Genomic DNA, 26,315 nt, shown 5'->3' on the forward strand with positions numbered 1-26,315 from the left:
AGAAATAGAAATAATAATAATAGAAATAGAAATAATAATAATAATAATAATAATAATAATAATAATAATAATAATAATAGAAATAGAAATAATAATAATAGAAATAGAAATAGAAATAATAATAATAATAATAATAATAATAATAATAATAATAGAAATAATAATAATAATCCAACAAACAAACAAACTCATCACATTTCAGCAAATATTGTCATAAACTTTCATCTTATTTTAGAAAACGTATAACAAGCATGAACACACACAGCGTGCATCCAGTGCAACCACACACACACACACACACACACACACACACACACACACACACACACACACACATACATACAGATCTCATTTATTTTGAAAGATTTCAGGTGTTTATTTACATACTCCTGACTGTCTGCAAAGAAAATGTAGCAGAATACATTTTATTATTTTATTTTAGATTATTCTTGTAATTTGTAATTTAATTAAAAAAAACGCCCACGCTCACTTTTCTCTGCACAGTGTGACCCGAAAACGACCCGAAACCGCCCAGTCTGTCATCTTTGCTCTCTGCAGCTTCACGCTGATTCAAATTCAAATCAACTTTATTGGCATCAGTGTTTTTCTGACACTGTTGATTAAATGAATAAAAACATTGCAGAAGTATATTTTAGACACGTATTATATTTTAGTTGCATAGAAACATTTAGTGTAGAGCTTGTTTCTCTCAGTTTATGACAATATTTCACATATTTTGCAGCTAAAACTGCAGACTGTCTTTTGCTTGTTTATGTGCATGTGTTTATTTTATGTACTGATGGTTTTTTCTTTTGTTTTGAATATTTTTTGGTCGAGAGCAGCTGGTTGTGGTGCGTTTGAGGAGCGCAGAGCAGCAGTTTGACTTTTGTTTCTGCAGAAACTTCGACAAAAGAGTTAATATCTGTTTCTCCTTTCAGGTGAACTTCAGGTCTTCTGACCAATCACAGCTGGCGGTTTGTCCTCTGAGCGGGAGGACGTGGTTGGACGGAGGAGCGAAGACGGCGGGAGGAAACGCAGCGCTGTGAAGGAGGAAACCTTATAAGGTGAAATTAATGCGACAGGAAATGTGACAAAAAAGACGTTACGCAACATTTACCAGCGTCTGTGACGCGAAGACGAAAAAACACAAACTCTGTATGTTTGACCAAAAATGTGTTTCAGCAGCCAGCGAGTCCCACACAAGTCCTGACTCGCGGACAGCTGTTCGATGAAACAGCTGTTTGTGTGAAATCAGGGTTCCAAAGGTCATGGAAAACCTGGAAAAGTCATGGAACTTCACAATCACTTTTCCAGTGACTTGTTATCATAACTTGTGACTTGACTTATTATGACCTGAGACTTGTTATCTTGACTTGTGCCTTCTTATCTTAACTTGAGACCTGATATTTTAACTTGTGACTTGATATCTTAACTTGTGACTTATTTTAACTTGAGACTTGCTGTTTTTACTCAGGACTTGTTGGCGTTGACTCGTGACTCGTGTCTGTTCTGGATGTGAAAAGGAAGCTGCTGTGTTTTGTGACTTTTACTTTGAAGGAGCAGAGTGTGTGTGCTGTAAGCCCTGAGTTTGGTCTTCAGGTGGACTCATGAGGCTCTCTGTGTTTTTAAAGGTGCAGCAGCAGAATTTAACCCCTCACAGACCAGCTGCTTCCTGTCTCCAGTCTGTGCCGCCACCTGCTGGTTAACCTTCAGACGTCTCTGTGTCTGCAGCAGCTGACATTTCAGTGAACGCACTAATAAACAAATTCATATGATTTTCTACTTTCACTGAGATATTTTTTCACCATCAGTCTTAATCAGAAATATCAAATATTCTTCAGTATTCAGAATTTTAACCCTTTAAGTGCCAGGTTTTTGTCATGATGTCATATGTTTTTAGATAGAAAAAAATAAGAATTATTTAATATGCTACATGCAAAGTAGATTTTTAAAAAAACAATTTTATATTTGCTGCTGACAGTCTGGGATCTGTTAATGATCAGCAGCTACATTTTTAAGCATTATTGTTCTGGTGCAAATACTCACACTGATACTACTCTGCACACAAAATCAAGCTATAGATACTATACATTAATATGATTTTTATTTTTATCCAGATTATTTTTTTAACCAACATCAGTCCTAATTATAAAAATCAAATATTTATTATTTTCCAGAATTTTAACCCTTTAAATGCCGGGTTTTGTCGTGATTTCATGATGTTTTTAGATGAAAAAACACAAATATTGAATGAAGTTGAGTCTCCTCCTCCTCAGTGTGTGAGTGTAGCTGCTAACAGTCTGGGATATGTCAGTGTGTGAGTGTAGCTGCTAACAGTCTGGGATATGTCAGTGTGTGAGTGTAGCTGCTGACAGTCTGGGATATGTCAGTGATCAGCAGCTACATTGACTGTGACAGGTCACCTAGTGGAAATAGCATGTATTTCCTCCATAAGCCAAATATGGTTAAAATGACCTCATCAGGTGGAAAATAGTCAAAATGACAAATTCAGAGTCAAAAGCCCAGAATGACACCCAGAAATAATACAAGTCCTGTTTTTCTGCTCTGATGGCTGTGGGATCAAAAATGTCAGTTTGAATGGGTTTCAATGGAGCATTTTTGGACCTGAACAGTCTGAATGTAACTATTTAGTTTCCACAGTGTATTTTAGACTTATTGTAGGAGCTGAGCTGCAAATTCACTGATTACACTCAGATACACAATCTGGACTACATTTAGGACACATGCATCAACACACACACAGTTATCACGAGGGTTAAATTTCTCTGATCAGCGATACATAAATATAAAAATAATTCAAATTAGAGTCAAAAGTCAACAGATGATTTATTTATGATCAAACTTCCATCGTGAACCAAACTGACGCTGAAACTCAATACGATAATAACTAATAATAACTCCACTCTGATATATACATATGAAACAAAAACAGCACGTTTACAGACGACCCCGTGAGCTCCCATCATGCACCTGACATACAGAGGACACGCGGTCGTGTCCGCAGCCCGCTGTATGAAGTCAGTGTCCCACAATGCACTGCACACCCATGAAGAACCATCGTAAACAGACGAACGTGTCGTCATGTGACCTGTCAGCTGTTCACGACTTTCAAAAAGGTAACCTTTAATATATTTTATATTACTTACATTTAAATATATTAAGTGTTTTTCTGGTTTTATTTTTGATGATTTTTGCTAAAAAAATCTGATTTTTAATGTGTTTTTGGAGTTTTATCTGAACAACAGCGGGAGGGAAGTTTTTTAATTTTGGCACAAATGTACCTGGTGACTGTAGTTTTCACAACGCTGTAAATCTGTTTTTTGGAGAATTTTACACCCTGAAGAAAAAGTCGACTCTTTGGTTTAAAAATGGATTATTTTCTGTCCGAGTTTTAGATTTCTTCATCATGTCTTTAACTCTCAAAGTTAAAAATGTTTCTAATTTCATTTTTGTTTTCTCTTGTTCTTCTTCGTTGGTGTCCATGTGCACGTCTTCCTGGCCGTCATGAGGAGGTTTCGTCGTTCGTCTCGGTGAGTTCAATCTTTTCTCAGAGTGACAGAAAATAACTGTTTAAAGAAAAACGCCTGAGTGAAGCATTAAAATGTTCCCTGTGAGCGAGTTTGTTTCCTGCATCATGATGAAGATACATAAAAATTAAAAAAAAAAAAAAAATAGGAACTTCCAAGCCTGGAAAAGTTTTGGAAAACTAAATATACCCTTTTTTAAAAAACCCCAAAATCTTTAAAGGAAAAAAACAAAAACCCCAAATATGTCTTCAAAAATCATCCTCCAAAAATGCAGAAAAAAATTTGTTAAAATGTCTTTCTTTAACCATCACCATTTTTAAGGAAAAAAAAATACAGAATAAGAAATACGAAATGCACCCATTTAAAGTTGTATGCTCCACCCCTAAAACCAAAATGTTTTTTTTGTTAAAAATTCAACAAAAATGTTTTCTAAAAAATGTTTAAGTTAAACTATATATTTATTTTTTTTCTTGCAAAATTGCCAAAAATGTTAAAAGAAAAAAAAGCCAAAATTTTTTTAACAGAAAAAGAAAATTGCCAAAACATTTTACAGAAAGCAAATCGTGAGAACCTCCTTCGTGTGCCACGTTTTTTTTAAATGGCCCGAATTTTTAGAAAGAAAAAAACTAAAATGTGAAATAAAGACAAAATCCAGCCATTTTAAGTTTTATGCCCCTCCTCTTAAGCCAAAACAAAAAATCCTAAGTCCCGCCCCAGCCTTTCAAAACTTATTTGACATTCCTCCCCCTTTTTGAGCCCCCTCATAAATAACAAACAGTCCCTGAATTATATTTCAATAGTCAGTTCTGATCCTGTTCTGAGTTCATTCATTTTTAAATATTATTTATCTTTAAAAATATATTTGACAGTAATGAAAAAGAGCTGATGAGTATTTCAGAGAATGTGTGGTCCTTAAAATTTGCCTCAAAGTCCTGGAAAAGTCCTGGAAATTTATTGTTAAAAATTTGCATGAATCCTGAATCATAATGAAGACGAAGATCTCGCTGTCCGATAAAAGAAGTTTGTGAGTTTTGAGATCAGAGGTGTACTGAGGCGTTTGGAGCCGTTCGGAGCCGTTTGGAGCCGTTTGGAGGCGTTCAGTTGGGTTTGGAGCCGTTTGGAGCCGTTTGGAGCCGTTTGGAGGCGTTCAGTTGGGTTTGGAGCCGTTTGGAGCCGTTTGGAGGCGTTCGGAGACGTTTGGAGGCGTTCAGTTGGGTTTGGAGCCGTTTGGAGCCGTTTGGAGCCGTTTGGAGGTGTTCAGTGGCGTCCCTGCTTCTTCTTAAAGATCTTATTAAAAGCGTTTCGCCTCCGGCTGCTGGACGACTCGGTCTCCTCACCTCCGTCCTCCTCCACGGGGCTCCTCCTGGTCGGGAGCTGGACGCCCGTCCCGCGACCGCTGCCTGACGAGCTGGAGGAGGCGGAGGAGCAGAAGGCGGTGGGGAGGTCGGCGGCGGCGTCGGATGTGATGCAGAGTGAGCGGGTGGAGCAGGAGGCGGCGAGGAGGGCGGCTGGGCTGCCCCTCAGCTCCCCGAGGCTGGAGCTCTTCTCCAGGCCGCCTCCTCCTCCTCCTCCTCCTCCTCCGATCCTGGAGCCCGAACCCTGCAGGGGGTGGAGCCTGGACGAGAGGAGGAAGGGCTTGGAGCCGTATAAGCTTCGTGATTCGCCGTGAGAGAGAGGGAGGGCGGAGTCAGAGTCGGAGCGGTTCATGATGTCCCTGAGAGGCGGAGAGAGAGAAAAACGTCAGCTGAACGTTTCTGACGTTTGATCTAAAAAGATGGAAAATAAAGAATTAATGCGTCTGTTAAAAAACGGCAAATATTTTAATACTTTAATAAAAACCAACAAATGAAGACAAAAACAAACATTAAAAAGTATTAATCAGAGTTCAAACACATTTTACACATTCCAGTGACTGAGGCAAACTTTAAAAGCCTCAAATTTTGGGCCACTTTTGTTTCTTTATTAAGTTTTGGCAAATTTTAAAGAAAAAAAATTGGCGATGTGTCTATTTTTAAAAATTCTTGGCAATTAAAAAAATGGCAATTTTAAAGCTCAGATTGAGGATGTTTTTGGTGTTGTGTTTTTTTTTTAATTTTTAAATAAAAAATTGGTGATCTTTAGAAAAAAGGCATTTTAAAAAAATTTGGGTGAATTTTAAAGAAAATTGAGTGAATTGGTATTTTATATTTTAGATTTTCTAACAAAAAATGTTGGTGATGTTTTTTTTCTTAAATTCTTGGCAAAATTTGGCAATTTTTTTAAAAATAGATTTTTTCTTTAAAATCTTTTGACAATTTTTTTTTCTCCAAAAATTGACAAAATTAAAAAAATCTTTAAAAGTTTTGGTGAATTTAAAATTTTTTTTTTTTTAAATTTTTTTCTTTTTTAATTTTGACAATTGTTTTTTGTTTTCTTTTTTAGTTTTTGGTGATTTTTAAAGAAAAAAATGGCAAATTATGCAAATTCCAAAACTTTTCCAGGTTTTTCATGACTGTCTGAACCCTGATTAACAGAATTAGAAAGCTGAAGCAATGATGTTAAGGCTGAATAAAACAAAGCAAAGCTTAGAGTGAATAAGAAATGACAGATAAAGTGTAGCAGGATGAAAAACAGATGAAATTACTGCAGTGAGGCGAACGCTTCTTTAGTGTTTTATTTTTCTTTTTTTAAGAATTGTTCGTAAAAACTGAACTGAGGTGAACATAAAAAAGCCTTCATCTGATTGATGAATCTGTTTTTATAGAAACACAACCGCTCGTAAAACTACTTAACGCTAAATTCTGAAAAACTGTAAACTCGAAATCCTGAAAATTCGTAAACTTTGAATTCCAAAAAATGCTTGATCTTTAAGGTTTGGCCGCTCCTAAAGTTCGTAAACTGTTGATCATGATCACCTGTTAAACTTGTGAACTCGAAATCCTGAAAACTGATAAATGTTGAAAAGCCTCATTTCTTAAAACTTTAGAAACGTGTAAACTCTAAATTCAGACCATCCATAAAACTCGTCAACTCTAAATCCTGAAAACAAACTTAAAAACAAAACACTCAAAAAAACATAAAAACACCAAAAAAACACTCAAAAAACATAAAAACAACAAAACACTCAAAAAAAACCCATAAAAAGCAGAAATTCTAAATTCTGAAAAAAAACAGCAAAAAAAACAAACACATGATGCATAAACTCTAAAATCTGAACGCTGGTTGAAGTTGTAAACTCTAAATCCTGAAAACTCGTAAACTCTAAATCCTGAAAACTCGTAAACTCTAAATCCTGAAAACTCGTAAACTCTAAATCCCAAACTACGTTCTGAATTCTAAATCCCAAAAACCTGAAACCACTTTAATTCCTAAAAACTCGGAAAACTCAGAAATCTGAAACAATAAATCTTAAAAATTCTTGCGTCTTTCACACGAAAAGTTTGGAACAAATCTGCGTTTGAGTATTCAAGGCCGGTTTTGTTAGTTCGTCAGTGTCGACGGCAAACGCCCGTGCAGAGGAAGATACCCGAAGCTGCCGGAGCGACAGCGCTGCCTCCGGCCCGCCGCGGCGCCCCCTGCAGGCGGGAGGCCGCACGCCTCCACAGAGCGGAAGTAAGAAGACTGAAGGAGCAGAGCGGAGAAATGAGCGGCGCCCTCAGAGTAGGAGGAAGAGGAGGAGGAGGAGTTCGGGGGAGGACAGAAGGAGATGACGGGCGGGTGAGGAGGAGAGGCGGGGCCGATGGACGGGTGAGACAGAGAGGAGGACAGAGGGGGGGGGGGCACGGGGAGGAACTCCAGCTGGCCAATGGAGCGGCTGCGATTCTGGCGGCCGCTGGGAGGACGAGACGCCGTGAACGGGCCACGCCCTTCCTGTTGAGGTAAGCCCCGCCCTTCAACCAACCTCTGCGAGCTGAACATGAGAGCGGGGTCTCCCATCCTCTGCCGCAGGGGCATCAGACTCTGAGCTGCAGGAGAGGGCCAGGGACAGCAGTTAGTTTTATTTTGAAAAGCAGAGGCACAGGAAGTTCAGACTTGATAAAACTGAAGAGTTACGTGTGCACAAACCCAGCAGGTGTTACACAGAAAAGGTGCAAAACGTGATAAAGTGACGTTTATCCGAAACGTAGACTGCGTTCGAAACCGCCTGCGATGCTCGCAGCACGGACTGATTGGACCAAAATGTAGCATGCTGCGTGCCGCGTGATCCGCAGTGTGCCAGAAATACCCGAATGTCAAACAGATTCGGAAAAAATGTAAGAGTCTTTTAGTTTTGAGCTTCAGAGAGAAAGTTTGTAAATCAGTTGTTTGAGGTTTTCAGAGTTAACTCTTTTCTCTGCACAGAAACTGTTTTTAGATTCAGCCTAAATGTCAGTGTTTAGACAGAAGAGGCTTTTTTTCATCTCAGATGTAAACTGTGTTTTGTTTTTTACAAAAAGGTGAAGAGGTAAATCCTGAAAACTTAAAATGTCTAAATAATAATCCTGACCACTTTAAAACACTTAACCTATGAATCCCGAAAACTTCTGAAATGCTTAAACTTTAAATTCAGACCCATAAAACATCTAAATCTTGAAAACTCATAAACTCTAAATCCCAAAAAACTACAATGTGCAAACTTTATTCTGACCACTTGTAAAACATCTAATCTCTGAATCCTAAAAACTCATGAACTCAAAATCCTGAAAACACGCAAAGGTTGTAATTTGAAATCCTGAAAAACTGTGTAAATCATAATCACCTGTTAAACTCGAAAACAGATACAAATTGTAAATTTTAAATCCCAAAAACTGAAAACTCCAAATCCTGAAAATCACAAATGTTGTAAAACCTAATTTCTGAAAACTTGTGAAATTCAGACCACATATAAAACTCGTAAACTCTAAATCCCTAAAAATTCATTAAATGCGTTAAGTCTGACTGGTAGTTAAACTAATAAACTCTAAATCCGGAAAACTCTTACATTCTAAATCCCCCAAAAAATAAAAATAAAATAAAACCTCATAAAATGCAGAAATTCTAAATTTTGACCACTGGAAAAGTTATAAACCCTAAATCTTGAAAACTCGTAAACTCTAAATCCCCCAAAGTCATAAAATGTGTAAACTCTGAAACAAGAGCACATGAGTAAAACTCATAAAAATTAAGATATTTTAAAATTTTACATTAATTCAACTTAAAAGCTTCTTTAAAGACACAGACTTTTTTTTTTTTAAATCAAAGTCTTGAATACGATTTCAACACCAGACATCCATTTTCCTTTTTTTAAATGCTGCCAAATGTTATGAAAAAATAAATAAATACACATTTTCAGGTGCTGTTAGTTTTTAGCTTTGAAAAAAAAATCTGTCAAAATGGATGTTTGGGGTCGAAACATTCAGCCGTGTGAACGCACTCGTGCCGAAGCTGAAATCCAAAGGAAACATGTTTTTGTGCTCGCTGCGACCTGAAAGTGGACGTTAGTGAGGAGGGAGAGCAGGTGAGCTGATGTTAAAACAGTGTCGACTTTTCCAGGTCTTCAGAGGGTGAGAAGAGGAAGAGGAAGAGGAAGAGGAAGAGGAAGAGACTCCTCTGGAAAACACGTGACCTGATCAGACGGAGGGAGGAGGAGGAGGATGAAGCTGAGCAGGTGAGGAGGCGTTCACATGGACATGAAGCTGCTCGTATTTATCATTTCCTAATTTTACCATCAAATAATCAGAAAGTTTAACCTCAAAATTTTGGCTGAACTTTGACTTTTTACAAATGTTCATGTGAACGTCTTCTGGTTGATTTATACCTCTGTGTGAAAGAGTGAAGCTCTTTGATTTAAGATTTCATCAGATTTTAAATGTTCATTATTTTAAATTTTAATTTTTTTCTTCAAAAATTATCAAAGCTATTGAATGTAAAAAAAACCAAAAAACAAAAACAGTCACACAAAATTAAACTGAAATTTCTGATTTTGAAATTTCTGCAACAAAAATAACTAGTAACTGAAATAGTAATTTAAAAAATTAATTTAAATGTATTTTACAATAAAAATAGCATGCAACAAATATAAACATAATCTTACAAAATAACGACCTAATTTTAAAATAGTTGAAAATAATTAACAGAAACATATTTTAAACTTTAATAAGCATGCACTATTTATAAAATAATTTTGCTTAACTCTTTTGGAACCTGAGCAAATTGGCATGATTTCTTTAAAAACAAAGAAATGGCCCAAAAATTAGTAAAATGTTACAATAAAAAAGTAAAAAAAAACAAAAAGAAACCAGAAACTGACCTTAAGAAAGTGGTAAAAAAAAAAAAAGTATATATATATATATATATATATATATATATATATATATATATAAAATTCCATAACAACATTTTACATACATAATTTTTCCCATTTAAAAAAAATAAATGCAGATAATCTCCCAACAGCTAATTTTCAAGATAATTTTTTTGTCACATTTTCCTTTTTTTTTTTTGCAATTTATGGATGTTCCTTTCCAAGTTCCTCATTCCTTTTTTCCCATGTTTTTAAAATAAATCAAACCCATTTAATGATTGTATTTCAGAAAATATTATAAAAGTCTATTTTAATATTTCAAATTATATCATTTTATTTTGCAGTTAATTTCATAATTATAACTTTGTTTTGGAGATTAACGCTGTATTTTATTGTGGGAACCCTGACAGAGTTTGGAGGAGCTCGTCAGTCGCAGAGGTATGAACCAATCAGAGAGAGGGAGGCTGAAGGAGGGAGGGGCCAACCGGAGTGTTTCCATGGTGACTGGGTGTCTGCGATGGCGCCCAGGGGCCAGAGGTCGCTCACTCGCCGGTCCATCTGCCACGCTGCGTCTGGAGGGAGCCAATCAAGAGAGAGACGCCGAGAAAAGAGGAACCAATGAGACGAAGGGAAGGAGACAGTGAGCGGACCACAGGTGAGCTGAGAGGAGGGGGGGTCAGGTAACTCTGGCACAGTTTGTCCCTCATGAGCCTCCGTAAGGAACCTGAAGCGATTAGTGTTGCTGTCGAGGGATTTAAAGGGTGAAGGCTGACCTTTGACCTTTAGGATATAAAATGTCATCACTTTATAAATTTATCTGATTAGACATTTGTGTGAAATGTTGTCATAATTAATGTATGAATTTGTGAGTTATAGCCAGGCACTTTTTTTCATGAGGTCACAGTGACCTTTGACCAGAAAATTCTAACCAGTTCATTCTTGAGTCGAGGTGGAAGTTTGTGCCAAATTTGAATAAATTCACTTGTGGTATTATGAAGATATTGGGTTGATGAGAATGACATGGATGTAAGGTAACACTGACCTTTACGTTTGAAATTCATCAGTTCATTGTTGAGTCCAACTGGATGTTCGTGCCAAAATGTATTAAATTTCCTCAACAACTTGCTGAATTATTGATTTCATGAGAATGAGATGGATGCAAGGTCACACTGACCCTGAACTTTGACCTTTAAATACTTATCAGTTAATCACTGATTCCAAGCTAACGTTTGTGCCAAAAAGGAAAAAAATCCTTGGAGCTGTTGTTGAGACATAGAGTTAACAAGAATGGGACAGAAGAGGTCACAGTTATCTTAACTTTTGGCTATCAGTCACCTAATTCTTAACAGATCACTTTTAAGTCTAGGTGGATGTTTGTGACAAATTAAAAAAAAAAAATCTTTTGAGCTAGCCTTGAGATAAAGCTTTCAAGAATGAGGCAAAAGAGGTCATAGCGACCTTCACCTTTGACCATCGACCAATTAATTCTAACCAGTTCATTTTTGAGTTGAAGTGGACGTTTGTGCTAAATTTTAAGAAATTCCCTCATGGTGTTCTTGAGATATTATGCTCACAAGAATGGGGAGGATGCAAGGTCACTGTGACCTTGACATTTGACCCTCAAAATCTAATCAGTTCACTGGTGGGTCCAAGTGTACCTTTGTGCCAAAACGTATGAAACTCCCTAAACGCTGTCTTGAATTATTTATTTCATGAGAATGAGATGCATGGAAAGTCACTGTGACCTTGAACTTCAACCTTCAAAATTTAATTAGATCCTTGGTGAGTCCAAGTTGACGTTTTTGCCAAATTTAAGAAAAAGTCCTCTGAGATATTCTTGACATAATGCGTTCACAAGAACGAAAGAGAATCAGTCACAGCAACCTTGACATAGTTCACCACTGACCACTAAAATCAGTTCGTTTTTAAGTCCACGTTGATGTTTGTGCCAAAGAAATTCTCTCAAGGAATTTTACTGAGTCGCAGGAATAAGGCAGACAAAAGGTTTCTGGCACCTTTGACCACCAAAATCTAGCCAGTTTAATCTTGAGTCAAAATGGACGTTTGTGCTAAATTTATGAAATCTCCCCCGTTTTTGAATGTTGTGTTTGTGAGAAAGTGATCAATACAATTTTACAGTGACCTTGACCTTTGAACAATGACCCCCAAAATCAAATCAGTCAAATTTTGAGTCCAAGTGAACGTCTGTGCCAAATCTGAAGAAATCCCTGGATGTGTTCTTCGGATATTGTGTTCACGAGAGTAGGACGGATGGTCAGTTAACCAGGAGACATTATGCCGCGGTTATCGCCCGTGCAGAGGCGTAAAAACAGATTTAAGATTCACGGTGACACAAGTGTTCAGATCAAACCTCTCATTTACTTACACTGCAGCGTCCCAGGAGACAAGATGTCCTCGTCCATGTCGTCGAGGTCATCGGAAAGGAGCAGGTGCTGAGGGGTCGGCGGTCGCAGGCCGAGGAAGGACGGGTCGAGGTTGAGAGCGGCGGCGAGCGCTCCCAGTCCGGGGTTATTGACCAGACAGAAACCCGTCAGACACTCGATCTGCTGCCAGCGGTGGAGCTTCTCGCGCAGGGCCGCCGTCACCTCGGCCAGGGCCTGTCTGAGGGGGGACAGGAGAGGCAGCTGCAGGTAAGAGACATTTTACGCTGTTGACACTGCTGAGAGTAATATGTGATATATGTCACCGTAAATGTAATGTGGCAAAGAGTACATTTACCTCTGAAATTAGGCAGAAAAATATAAGGTCAAAGGTCACTCACTTAGCAGAGAGGATTTTGTGGTCGACGTCGTCCAGCGAGGAGCTGTGAGCCACATGAAACGTCCCAAACAGAGAGCTCCGCTTCTTCTTAATCTTCTCCGCCTGAAACACCAAAATCAGTGTGTGTGTGTCAGTGTGTGTCTGTGTGTGTGTGTCAGTGTGTGTGAGTGTGTGTGTGAGTGTGTGTGTCAGTGTGTGTGTCAGTGTGTGTGTGAGTGTGTGTCCTCACCCCCTCCCTGGCCTGCAGCAGCTGCCTCTCTGCGCTCTGTTTCTTGATGTTGTAGTATTGAACCTCCACCTCGTGCGTCAGCTGCAGCCACTTCTGCAGCGCCTCCGGTGGAGCCCAGTGAGGCCGCGACTCCAGCTCCCTCTCCGCCTTCTTCAGCGCCGTACGAACCTGCCGAACACGCAGAGGTGAGCCTTTGGAGGGAGCGCGCCGAGGGCGGATTACTGTATATATTTCTTCAGCACATCTCACGGTGAGAAAGTAGCAGAATATACGTAGCGTATCCGGTGGAGTGAATCCACACCATCTGTCTACCTGTTCGAGCTCCTCCTCGGCGTATTTCTGCCGGCTCCTCTCGTTCTCGGTTCCCTCCCGCAGCTCTCTGAGCCGCTGAGCTTCCTGTTTGGCCGAGCTGATCTCGTTCCTCAGCTCCTCCTCCACCTTCACCTTCTCCACCTGAACGCAGCGCTGCTCCTCCTGAGCCCTCTGCAGCCTGACGGACGACAACAACGACTGCTGTGAGTTATGACTTACTATACTGTGACTTTTTACGACCTACTGTACTATGACTTACTATACTGTGACTTTTTACGACCTACTGTACTATGACTTACTATACTGTGACTTTTTTAAACTAACTGTACCACAACTTACTATACTATGACTTTTTAGGACTTACAATATTATGACTTTTCTATGACTAACTGTACTACAACTTACTATACTATGAATTTTTTAACTTACTGTACTGCGATTAACTATATTATGACTTTTTATGACTTACTGTACTATGACTTACTATACTATGACTTTTTTCCTTACTGTACTACAACTTACTATACTATGACTTTTCAATGACATACTATACTATGACCTTTTAACGAAATACTATACTTTGACTTTTTCACAATAATTCATACTATTTTTTTTTTTTACAACAAACTGATGAATTTCATTTATACAACTTTTAATGATTTTTTTATGACATACTATTGTATGACTTTTTGGGTCATACTATCTATGGTGTCAGTCTAATATCTAACGTTTTTTCGGATCCATAACTGCAGCGCAGCAGGCACTCCTCTTTGCCTCTGCTGTGTATAAATAACCTAATGCCGTTTTTGACTTTGACTTTTTTCGACATACTATACTACGACCTTTTTAATACATACTAAAGTGTGACTTTTTTTAAAGACTTCTTTTAACAGCATACTTTCCAATGACTGTTTTGACATACTATACTATGTTTTTTTTCGATTTGCTATATTAGGACTTTTTGATGACATTCTATAATATGACTTTTTGACACAATGTCATACTATGACCCTTTAACGACATATTATACTACAAATTTTGGATGACTCACTATTAGTTTTTTTCAACATGCTATACTTTGGATTAGTTGATATATTACACTATGACATATTATGACATATTGTATGACTTTTTGGTAACATACTATAATAAATATAATAAAATAATAGTATTAGTATAATATTTTTGTACAGTGATGGTTGTAATCTTGTTAATACTAGTATTTGACAGAGTAAAAGATGTATTAATAGCAGCAGAAGTCTTATTAACTGTAGCAGCAGTAGTACTGTGTGTGTAGTAGTCATATTTGTTATTTGTTATTTATTTGGCACACACACACACACACACACACACACACACACACACACACACAGTGTGTTTCTCTGCCAAGTGTGTGAATGTGTGATGTCTTTAAGTATGTTAGTATGTACATGCAGGTGTGTGCGTGTGTGTGTGTGTGTGTGTGTGTGTGTGTGTGTGTGTGTGTGTGTGAGCTGCAGGCTATTCTTTGACCTTATAAGGACTGCAGAAAGAAAGCTTCTTCAGAGACCATCTGCACACACACACACACACACACACACACACACACACACATATGCAGCAGATGAGTTATTTCCTCCTCGGTCTGCAGCTCAGTCAGAGTTTAAAGGTTAAGTTATTTTAATTTTAAATCAGAGTCTGGTATAAGAAGCTGTTTCAGCAGCTATTTACACTCGTAATGGTTGAAGGAAAAACCATGTTAGCATTAGTTGTGATAGTAAGAGCAGTGCTGCTAATCGGTGTGTGGTGTACTCACTTCTCCTGCAGGTCCAGCAGGCTCTGCTCGGCCCTCTGCAAACCCTCCAGATCCTTCACCAGCTTCCCCAAGTCGTCTTTGGACTTCCTGTTCTGGATGTAGGCGAACCAGCAACCGCCCAGTGCCATCAGGATGGACACACTCAGTACCAGGTCCTTCCACCTGCTATGTCTACCTACATGAGAAAAAACGCACATAAGCATTAAAATAAAAATCACAGGTCATTGTATGGTTTGGTGTAAAAAAAAAAACTGCCAAGACACAACATAGCATGAAATGTTGCAGAAATGGCAAAAAAACATCATATTATAACATATTGCCAAAAAAAGTCAGAAAATGACAATACAATGGTAATTGTCGGTTGTGTCTCGGCACACAATTGTATGCGTTTTTCAGCTGTTTTTGGGACGTCATTTTTTGACATTTTTTGCCATACTACAGTACTGTTTTTTGGGTAATTTTTTCAACATTCTATATTATGGTGTTTTTGTCCATTTTTACAACCTTCATTGCTATGGCGTGTCTCGGCCCACTATTTAAAGGGATTTTCAGCTGTTTTTGGGACATGCCAAATTTTGAAATTTTTTGCCACACCATAGTATAGCATTTTCTGTCATTCTTTCTATGCCATGGCATGTCTTAGCACACTATTTTATACAGTTCATCTGAAAACGGCATAAAATAGTGTGCCAAGACACGCCATAGCATAAAATGTTGGAAAAACTGCCAAAAATAAAATAATTGCATGTCAAAAATAACAAGCCACAAATGCAATACTAAAGTTTTGAGAAAAATGTCCCAAAAACAGCATAAAATAGTGTGCCGAGACACGCCATGGCATAGAATTTTGTTAAAACATTTATAATCACAAAAATATGACATGTTGAAAAAATGATCAGAAACCAAGACTATAGCAAGGCCTCCCTCCCTGAGCTACCACCTTAATGTGGTGGAGAGGTTTGTGTGTCCCAATGATCCTAGGAGCTCAGTTTTTGGGAGCATTATGCCCCTGGTAGGGTCTCCCATGGCAAACAGGTCCTGGGGGAGGGACCAGACAAAGTGTAGCTCACCGGACCCCTTTTGATGAATGCGACAAATGTTTCTAAGTTTCCCTCGCCCGGACACGGGTTAGGGGGCCCCCCCTGGAGCCAGGCCTGGGGGTGGGGCTCAATGGCAAGCACCTGGTGGCTGTGCCCGGGCGGGCACAGCCCAAAGAGGCGACGTGGGACCTCCTTCCTGTGGGCTCACCACCCATAGGTGGGGCCAAAGGGGTCGGGTGCTGTGTGAGTTGGGCGGTTCTTGGCGGTCCGATCCTCGGCTGCAGAAGCTAGCTCTGGGGACGTGGAATGTCACCTCTCTGGTGGGGAAGGAGCCTGAGCTGGTGCGCAAGGTTGAGAAGTTCCGACTAGATATAGTCGGCCTCACCTCGACGCACAGCGTGGGCTCCAGAACCAGTCTTCTTGAGGGGGGGTTGGACTCTCTTCCACTCTGGAGTTGCCACTGGTGAGAGCACCGGGCAGGGGTGGCAATAATTATTGCCCCCCGGCTCGGTGCCTGTACACACTCACACACACACTGACACACACACTGACACACGCGGCGAACGAGAGGGTAGCCTCCCCCTGCCTTCGGGTTGGGGGACGGATCCTGACTGTTGTTTGTGCCTATGGGTTAGGGTCCAAACGGTAGCTCAGAGTATCTACCCTTTTTGGAGTCCTTAGAGGGGGTGCTGGAGAGTGCTCCCTCTGTGGACTCCCTCGTTCTACTGGGGGACTTCAACGCTCACGTTGGCAATGACAGTGAGACCTGGAGGGGCGTGACCCCCCCGATCTGAACCCGAGAGGTGTTTTGTTATTGGACTTCTGTGCTCGCCACAGATTGTCCATAAGTAACACCATGTTCAAGCATAAGGGTGTCCATATGTGCATTTGGCATCAGGACACCCTAGGCCGCAGTTCGATGATCGACTTTGTAGTTGTGTCATCCGACTTGCGGCCGTATGTCTTGGACACTCGGGTGAAGAGAGGGGCGGAGCTGTCAACTGATCACCACCTGGTGGTGAGTTGGCTCCGATGGTGGGGGAGGACGCCGGTCAGACCCGGCAGACCCAAATGCATTGTGAGGGTCTGCTGGGAACGTATGGCAGAGTCTCTCGTCAGAAAGAGCTTCAACTCCCACCTCTGGGAGAGCTTCAACCATGTCCCGGGGGAGGCAGGGGACATTGAGTCCGAGTGGGCCATGTTCCGTGCCTCCGTTGTTGAGGTGGCTGATCAGTGCTGTGGCCGTAAGGTGGTCGGTGCCTGTCGGGGCGGCAACACCCGAACCCGTTGGTGGACTCCGGCAGTGAGGGATGCCGTCAAGCTGAAGAAGGAGTCCTATTGGCCCTTCTCGGCCTGAGGGACTCCGGAGGCAGCAGACAGGTACCGACAGGCCAAGCGGAACGCAGCTACGGCGGTCGCCAAAGAGTAAACCAGGGCGTGAGAGGAGTTCGGTGAGGCCATGCAGAATGACTTCCGGATGGCTTCGAAGAGGTTCTGGACCACCATCCAGCGTCTCAGGAGGTGAAAGCGGTGCTCTGTCAACACTGTGTATGGTGGGGACGGTGCACTGTTGACCTCAACTTGGGACGTTGTGGATCTGTGGAAGGAATACTTTGAAGACCTCCTCAATCCCACTGACACGCCTTCCTGTTAGGAAGCAGGGCCTGGGGACTCGGGATGGGCTCCTCCATCTCTGGGGCTGAGGTTGCCGAGGTGGTCAAAAAGCTCCTCAGTGGCAGGGCCCCAGGGGTGGATGAGATAGTCCAGAAATCCTTAAGGCCCTGGATGTTGTGGGGCTGTCATGGTTGACACGACTCTGCAACATTGCCTGGACATTGGGTGCAGTGCCTCTGGACTGGCAGACCGGGATGGTGGTCCCTCTTTCTAAGATGGGGGACCGAAGGGTGTGTTCCAACTATAAGGGGTTCACACTCCTCAGCCTCCCTGGATAGGTCTATTCAGGGGTACTGGAAAGGAGGGTCTGCCAGACAGTCAAACCTCAGATATAAGAGGAGCAATGTGGTTTTCGTCTTGGTCATGGAACTATGGACCAGCTCTGGACCCTTGGCAGGATCCTTGAGGGTGCATGAGAGTTTGCCCATCCAGTTCGCATGTGCTTTTGGACTTAAAGAAGGCATTCAACCATGTCCCTCGGGGAGTCCTGTAGGGGATAAACCGGGAATATGGGGTATCAGACCCCCTGATATGGGCCGTCAATTCCCTGTACAACCGGTGTCAGAGCTTGGTCCGCATTGCCGACGGTAAGTGAGACCCGTTTCCGGTAAGGATTGGACTCTGCGAGGGCTGCCCTTTGTCACGGATTCTGTTTATAACTTTTATGCATAAAATTTCTGAGCCACAACCAAGGTGATGACGGGGTCGGGTTTGGTGACCTCAAGGTTAGGTTGCTGCTTTGCGCATAAAATGACATTGCCCAAAAACTGCTGAAAACTTCATAAAATAGCGTGCCGAAACACGACATGGCATTAAATTTTGTTTAAACCTTCAAAATATCAAAAATATGACGTCCAAAAAATGACCAAAAAAAAAGCAAGACTATAGTAAGGCAAAAATGGCAAAAAATGTCATTTCCCGAAAACTGCTGAAAACTGCTAAAACCTGCATAAAATAGCGTGCCGAAACACGCCATGGCAAAGAATTTTGTTTAAATGTTCAAAATCTCAAAAATATGACATGTCCAAAAAATGACAAAAAAAAGCAAGACTATAGTAAGGCAAAAATGCAAAAAATGTAATGTCCCAAAAACTGCTGAAAATTGCTAAAACCTGCATAAAATAGCGTGCCGAAGCACGCCATGGTTTAGAATTTTGTTTAAACCTTCAAAATTTCAAAAATATGACATATCAAAAAATGACCAAAAAAAAGCAAGACTATAGTAAGGCAAAACTGGCAAAAAATGTAATTTCCCAAAAACTGCTGAAAACTGCTAAAACCTGCATAAAATAGCGTGCCGAAACACGCCATGGCAGAGATTTATGTTAAACACACCATGGCATAAAGTTTTGTTTAAACGTTCAAAATCACAAAAATATGACATGTCCAAAAAAAGAAAAAAAGAAAAAAAGCAAGACTATAGTAAGGCAAAAATGCAAAAAAATGTCATTTCCCAAAAACTGCTGAAAACTGCTAAAACCTGCATAAAATAGCGTGCCGAAACACGCCATGGCAGAGATTTATGTTAAAACCTTCAAAATCTCAAAAATATGACATGTCCAAAAAATGACCAAAAGAAAAAAAGCAAGACTATAGTAAGGCAAAAATGGCAAAAAATGTCATTTCCCAAAAACTGCTGAAAATTGCTAAACCTGCATAAAATAGCGTGCCGAAACACGCCATGGCAAAGAATTTTGTTGAAACCTTCAAAATCTCAAAAATATGACGTCCAAAAAATGACCAAAAGAAAAAAAGCAAGACTATAGTAAGGCAAAAATGCAAAAAATGTCATTTCCCAAAAACTGCTGAAAACTGCTAAAACCTGCATGAAATAGCGTGCCGAAACACGCCATGGCAATGAATTTTGTTTAAACGTACAAAATCACAAAAATATGACATATCAAAAAAATGGTAGAGAAAAAAAGCAAGACTATAGTAAGGCAAAAATGCAAAAAAAGTCATTTCCCCAAAACTGCTGAAAATTGCTAAAACCTGCATGAAATAGCGTGCCGAAACACGCCATGGCATAAAGTTTTGTTTAAATGTTCAAAATCTCAAAAATATGACATGTCCACAAAAATGACCAAAAAAAAAAAAAGCAAGACTATAGTAAGGCAAAAATGGCAAAAAATGTCATTTCCCAAAAACTGCGGAAAATTGCTAAACCTGCATAAAATAGCGTGCCGAAACACGCCATGGCAAAGAATTTTGTTTAAACCTTCAAAATCTCAAAAATATGACATGTCCAAAAAATGACCAAAAAAAAGCAAGACTATAGTAAGGCAAAAATGGCAAAAAATGTCATTTCCCAAAAACTGCTGAAAACTGCTAAAACCTGCATAAAATAGCGTGCAGAAACACGCCATGGCAAAGAATTTTGTTTAAACGTTCAAAATCACAAAAATATGACATGTCCAAAAAATGACCAAAAAAAGCAAGACTATAGTAAGGCAAAAATGGCAAAAAATGTCATTTCCCAAAAACTGCTGAAAACTGCAAAAACCTGCATAAAATAGCGTGCCGAAACACGCCATGGCAAAGAATTTTGTTTAAACGTTTGAAATCACAAAAATATGACATGTCAAAAAAATGACCAAAAGAAAAAAAGCAAGACTATAGTAAGGCAAAAATGGCAAAAAATGTCATTTCCCAAAAACTGCTGAAAACTGCTAAAACCTGCATAAAATAGCGTGCAGAAACACGCCATGGCAAAGAATTTTGTTTAAACGTACAAAATCACAAAAATATGACATATCAAAAAAATGGTAGAAAAAAAAGCAAGACTATAGTAAGGCAAAAATGCAAACAATGTAATTTCCCAAAAACTGCTGAAAATTGCTAAACCTGCATAAAATAGCGTGCCGAAACACGCCATGGCAAAGAATTTTGTTTAAACCTTCAAAATCTCAAAAATATGACATGTCCAAAAAATGACCAAAAGAAAAAAAGCAAGACTATAGTAAGGCAAAAATGGCAAAAAATGTCATTTCCCAAAAACTGCTGAAAACTGCTAAAACCTGCATAAAATAGCGTGCCGAAACACGCCATGGTTTAGAATTTTGTTTAAACGTTTGAAATCACAAAAATATGACATGTCAAAAAAATGACCAAAAGAAAAAAAGCAAGACTATAGTAAGGCAAAAATGCAAAAAATGTCATTTCCCAAAAACTGCTGGAAACTGCTAAAATCTGCATAAAATAGCGTGCCGAAACACGTCATGGCATAAAGTTTTGTTTAAACGTTCAAAATCTCAAAAATATGACATGTCCAAAAAATGACCCAAAGAAAAAAAGCAAGACTATAGTAAGGCAAAAATGGCAAAAAATGTCATTTCCCAAAAACTGCTGAAAACTGCTAAAACCTGCATAAAATAGCGTGCCGAAACACGCCATGGCAAAGAATTTTGTTTAAACGTACAAAATCACAAAAATATGACATATCAAAAAAATGGTAGAAAAAAAAGCAAGACTATAGTAAGGCAAAAATGCAAACAATGTAATTTCCCAAAAACTGCTGAAAATTGCTAAACCTGCATAAAATAGCGTGCCGAAACACGCCATGGCAAAGAATTTTGTTTAAACGTTTGAAATCACAAAAATATGACATGTCAAAAAAATGACCAAAAGAAAAAAAGCAAGACTATAGTAAGGCAAAAATGGCAAAAAATGTCATTTCCCAAAAACTGCTGAAAACTGCTAAAACCTGCATAAAATAGCGTGCCGAAACACGCCATTGCAAAGAATTTTGTTTAAACGTACAAAATCTCAAAAATATGACATGTCCAAAAAATGACCAAAAGAAAAAAAGCAAGACTATAGTAAGGCAAAAATGGCAAAAAATGTCATTTCCCAAAAACTGCTGAAAACTGCTAAAACCTGCATAAAATAGCGTGCAGAAACACGCCATGGCAAAGAATTTTGTTTAAACGTTCAAAATCACAAAAATATGACATGTCCAAAAAATGACCAAAAAAAAGCAAGACTATAGTAAGGCAAAAATGGCAAAAAATGTCATTTCCCAAAAACTGCTGAAAACTGCTAAAACCTGCATAAAATAGCGTGCCGAAACACGCCATGGCAAAGAATTTTGTTTAAACGTTTGAAATCACAAAAATATGACATGTCAAAAAAATGACCAAAAGAAAAAAAGCAAGACTATAGTAAGGCAAAAATGGCAAAAAATGTCATTTCCCAAAAACTGCTGAAAACTGCTAAAACCTGCATAAAATAGCGTGCCGAAACACGCCATGGCAAAGAATTTTGTTTAAACGTTTGAAATCACAAAAATATGACATGTCCAAAAAATGACCAAAAGAAAAAAAGCAAGACTATAGTAAGGCAAAACTGGCAAAAAATGTCATTTCCCAAACACTGCTGAAAACTGCTAAAACCTGCATAAAATAGCGTGCCGAAACACGCCATGGCAAAGAATTTTGTTTAAACGTACAAAATCACAAAAATATGACATATCAAAAAAATGGTAGAAAAAAAAAGCAAGACTATAGTAAGGCAAAAATGCAAAAAATGTCATTTCCCAAAAACTGCTGAAAACTGCTAAAACCTGCATAAAATAGCGTGCTGAAACACGCCATGGCAACGAATTTTGTTTAAACGTACAAAATCTCAAAAATATGACATGTCCTAAAAATGACCAAAAAATAAAAAGCAAGACTATAGTAAGGCAAAAATGCAAAAAATGTCATTTCCCAAAAACTGCTGAAAACTGCTAAAACCTGCATGAAATAGCGTGCCGAAACACGCCATGGCATAAAGTTTTGTTTAAACCTTCAAAATCACAAAAATATGACATGTCAAAAAAATGGTAGAAAAAAAAAAAGCAAGACTATAGTAAGGCAAAAATGCAAAAAATGTCATTTCCCAAAAACTGCTGAAAACTGCTAAAACCTGCATAAAATAGCGTGCCGAAACACGCCATGGCAAAGAATTTTGTTTAAACGTTTAAAATCACAAAAATATGACATGTCCAAAAAATGACCCAAAGAAAAAAAGCAAGACTATAGTAAGGCAAAAATGGCAAAAAATGTCATTTCCCAAAAACTGCTGAAAACTGCTAAAACCTGCATAAAATAGCGTGCCGAAACACGCCATGGCATAAAGTTTTGTTTAAACGTTTGAAATCACAAAAATATGACATGTCCAAAATATGACCAAAAGAAAAAAAGCAAGACTATAGTAAGGCAAAAATGGCAAAAAATGTCATTTCCCAAAAACTGCTGAAAACTGCTAAAACTTGCATAAAATAGCGTGCCGAAACACGCCATGGCAAAGAATTTTGTTTAAACGTTTGAAATCACAAAAATATGACATGTCCAAAAAATGACCAAAAGAAAAAAAGCAAGACTATAGTAAGGCAAAAATGGCAAAAAATGTCATTTCCCAAAAACTGCTGAAAACTGCTAAAACCTGCATAAAATAGCGTGCCGAAACACGCCATGGCAAAGAATTTTGTTTAAACCTTCAAAATCACAAAAATATGACATGTCCAAAAAAATGGTAGAAAAAAAAAGCAAGACTATAGTAAGGCAAAAATGCAAAAAAAAGTCATTTCCCAAAAACTGCTGAAAACTGCTAAAACCTGCATAAAATAGCGTGCCGAAACACGCCATGGCAAAGAATTTTGTTGAAACGTTTGAAATCACAAAAATATGACATGTCCAAAAAATGACCCAAAGAAAAAAAGCAAGACTATAGTAAGGCAAAAAATGCAAACAATGTAATTTCCCAAAAACTGCTGAAAATTGCTAAACCTGCATAAAATAGCGTGCCGAAACACGCCATGGCAAAGAATTTTGTTTAAACCTTCAAAATCTCAAAAATATGACGTCCAAAAAATGACCAAAAGAAAAAAAGCAAGACTATAGTAAGGCAAAAATGGCAAAAAATGTCATTTCCCAAAAACTGCGGAAAACTGCTAAAACCTGCATAAAATGGCGTGCCGAAACACACCATGGCATAAACTTTTGTTTAAATGTTCAAAATGTCAAAAATATGACATGTCCTAAAAATGACCAAAAAATAAAAAGCAAGACTATAGTAAGGCAAAAATGCAAACAATGTAATTTCCCAAAAACTGCTGAAAATTGCTAAACCTGCATAAAATAGCGTGCCGAAACACGCCATGGCAAAGAATTTTGTTTAAACCTTCAAAATCTCAAAAATATGACGTCCAAAAAATGACCAAAAGAAAAAAAGCAAGACTATAGTAAGGCAAAAATGGCAAAAAATGTCATTTCCCAAAAACTGCGGAAAACTGCTAAAACCTGCATAAAATGGCGTGCCGAAACACACCATGGCATAAACTTTTGTTTAAATGTTCAAAATGTCAAAAATATGACATGTCCTAAAAATGACCAAAAAATAAAAAGCAAGACTATAGTAAGGCAAAAATGCAAAAAATGTCATTTCCCAAAAACTGCTGAAAACTGCTAAAACCTGCATAAAATAGCGTGCCGAAACACACCATGGCAAAGAATTTTGTTTAAACGTTTGAAATCACAAAAATATGACATGTCCAAAAAATGACCCAAAGAAAAAAAGCAAGACTATAGTAAGGCAAAAATGGCAAAAAATGTCATTTCCCAAAAACTGCTGAAAACTGCTAAAACCTGCATAAAATAGCGTGCCGAAACACGCCATGGCAAAGAATTTTGTTTAAACGTACAAAATCACAAAAATATGACATGTCCAAAAAATGACCAAAAGAAAAAAGCAAGACTATAGTAAGGCAAAAGTGCAAAAAATGTCATTTCCCAAAAACTGCTGAAAACTGCTAAAACCTGCATAAAATAGCGTGCCGAAACACGCCATGGCAGAGATTTATGTTAAAACCTTCAAAATCTCAAAAATATGACATGTCAAAAAAATGACCAAAAGAAAAAAAGCAAGACTATAGTAAGGCAAAAATGCAAAAAATGTCATTTCCCAAAAACTGCTGAAAACTGCTAAAACCTGCATAAAATAAGCGTTAAACACACCATGGCAAAGAATTTTGTTTAAACGTTTGAAATCACAAAAATATGACATGTCCAAAAAATGACCAAAAGAAAAAAAGCAAGACTATAGTAAGGCAAAAATGGCAAAAAATGTCATTTCCCAAAAACTGCTGAAAACTGCTAAAACCTGCATAAAATAGCGTGCCGAAACACGCCATGGCAACAAATTTTGTTTAAACGTACAAAATCACAAAAATATGACATGTCCAAAAAATGACCAAAAGAAAAAAGCAAGACTATAGTAAGGCAAAAGTGCAAAAAATGTCATTTCTCAAAAACTGCTGAAAACTGCTAAAACCTGCATAAAATAGCGTGCCGAAACACGCCATGGCAGAGATTTATGTTAAAACCTTCAAAATCTCAAAAATATGACATGTCCAAAAAATGACCAAAAGAAAAAAAGCAAGACTATAGTAAGGCAAAAATGGCAAAAAATGTCATTTCCCAAAAACTGCTGAAAACTGCTAAAACCTGCATAAAATAGCGTGCCGAAACACGCCATGGCAAAGAATTTTGTTGAAACGTTTGAAATCACAAAAATATGACATGTCCAAAAAATGACCCAAAGAAAAAAAGCAAGACTATAGTAAGGCAAAATGGCAAAAATGTCATTTCCCAAAAACTGCTGAAAACTGCTAAAACCTGCATAAAATAAGCGTGCGAAACACGCCATGGCAAAGAATTTTGTTTAAACGTTTGAAATCACAAAAATATGACATGTCCAAAAAATGACCAAAAAACAAAAAGCAAGACTATAGTAAGGCAAAAATGGCAAAAAATGTAATTTCCCAAAAACTGCTGAAAACTGCTAAAACCTGCATAAAATAGCGTGCCGAAACACGCCATGGCAGAAATTTATGTTAAAACCTTCAAAATCTCAAAAATATGACAAGTCAAAAAAATGACCAAAAGAAAAAAAGCAAGACTATAGTAAGGCAAAAATGGCAAAAAATGTCATTTCCCAAAAACTGCTGAAAACTGCTAAAACCTGCATAAAATAGCGTGCCGAAACACGCCATGGCAAAGAATTTTGTTTAAACGTTTGAAATCACAAAAATATGACATGTCCAAAAAATGACCAAAAAAAAAAAGCAAGACTATAGTAAGGCAAAATGGCAAAAATGTCATTTCCCAAAAACTGCTGAAAACTGCTAAAACCTGCATAAAATAGCGTGCGAAACACGCCATGGCAAAGAATTTTGTTTAAACGCTTGAAATCACAAAAATATGACATGTCCAAAAATGACCAAAAGAAAAAAGCAAGACTATAGTAAGGCAAAATGGCAAAAATGTCATTTCCCAAAAACTGCTGAAAACTGCTAAAACCTGCATAAAATAGCGTGCCGAAACACGCCATGGCAAAGAATTTTGTTTAAACGTTTGAAATCACAAAAATATGACATGTCCAAAAAATGACCAAAAGAAAAAAAGCAAGACTATAGTAAGGCAAAAATGCAAAAAATGTCATTTCCCAAAAACTGCTGAAAACTGCTAAAACCTGCATAAAATAGCGTGCCGAAACACGCCATGGCAAAGAATTTTGTTTAAACGTTTAAAATCACAAAATATGACATGTCCAAAAAAATGACCCAAAAGAAAAAAGCAAGACTATAGTAAGGCAAAATGGCAAAAATGTCATTTCCCAAAACTGCTGAAAACTGCTAAAACCTGCATAAAATAGC

The 26,315-nt window shown here is 38.4% G+C and overlaps 1 protein-coding gene across 3 annotated transcripts in view; it reads right to left on the reverse strand.

Moving 5' to 3' along the window:
- Positions 1–2,828: 2,828 nt before the first annotated feature.
- The window catches only part of LOC121939482 (stromal interaction molecule 1-like), a 79,860-nt gene continuing 56,373 nt past the window's right edge, over positions 2,829–26,315 (reverse strand). Inside the window, exons 7-14 of one of the 3 annotated variants that reach the window (XM_088088497.1) lie at positions 14,907–15,081; positions 13,112–13,289; positions 12,800–12,967; positions 12,572–12,672; positions 12,176–12,411; positions 10,275–10,361; positions 7,429–7,492; positions 2,829–5,262 (exon numbers count right to left, since the gene is read on the reverse strand). In XM_088088497.1, the coding sequence (XP_087944623.1) occupies positions 4,806–5,262; positions 7,429–7,492; positions 10,275–10,361; positions 12,176–12,411; positions 12,572–12,672; positions 12,800–12,967; positions 13,112–13,289; positions 14,907–15,081 (1,466 nt within the window). In that variant the 3' untranslated portion in view covers positions 2,829–4,805. Of the gene's footprint in view, positions 5,263–7,428; positions 7,493–10,274; positions 10,362–12,175; positions 12,412–12,571; positions 12,673–12,799; positions 13,290–14,906; positions 15,082–26,315 lie in introns of all 3 variants that reach the window. The other 2 variants (XM_088088496.1, XM_088088498.1) reach the window with 2 other exon arrangements.

The sequence above is a fragment of the Plectropomus leopardus genome, chromosome 15 (assembly GCF_026936395.1).
Source record: "Plectropomus leopardus strain MGB_pleo_1.0 chromosome 15, ASM2693639v1, whole genome shotgun sequence".
NCBI classification, from domain to species: domain Eukaryota; kingdom Metazoa; phylum Chordata; class Actinopteri; order Perciformes; family Serranidae; genus Plectropomus; species Plectropomus leopardus.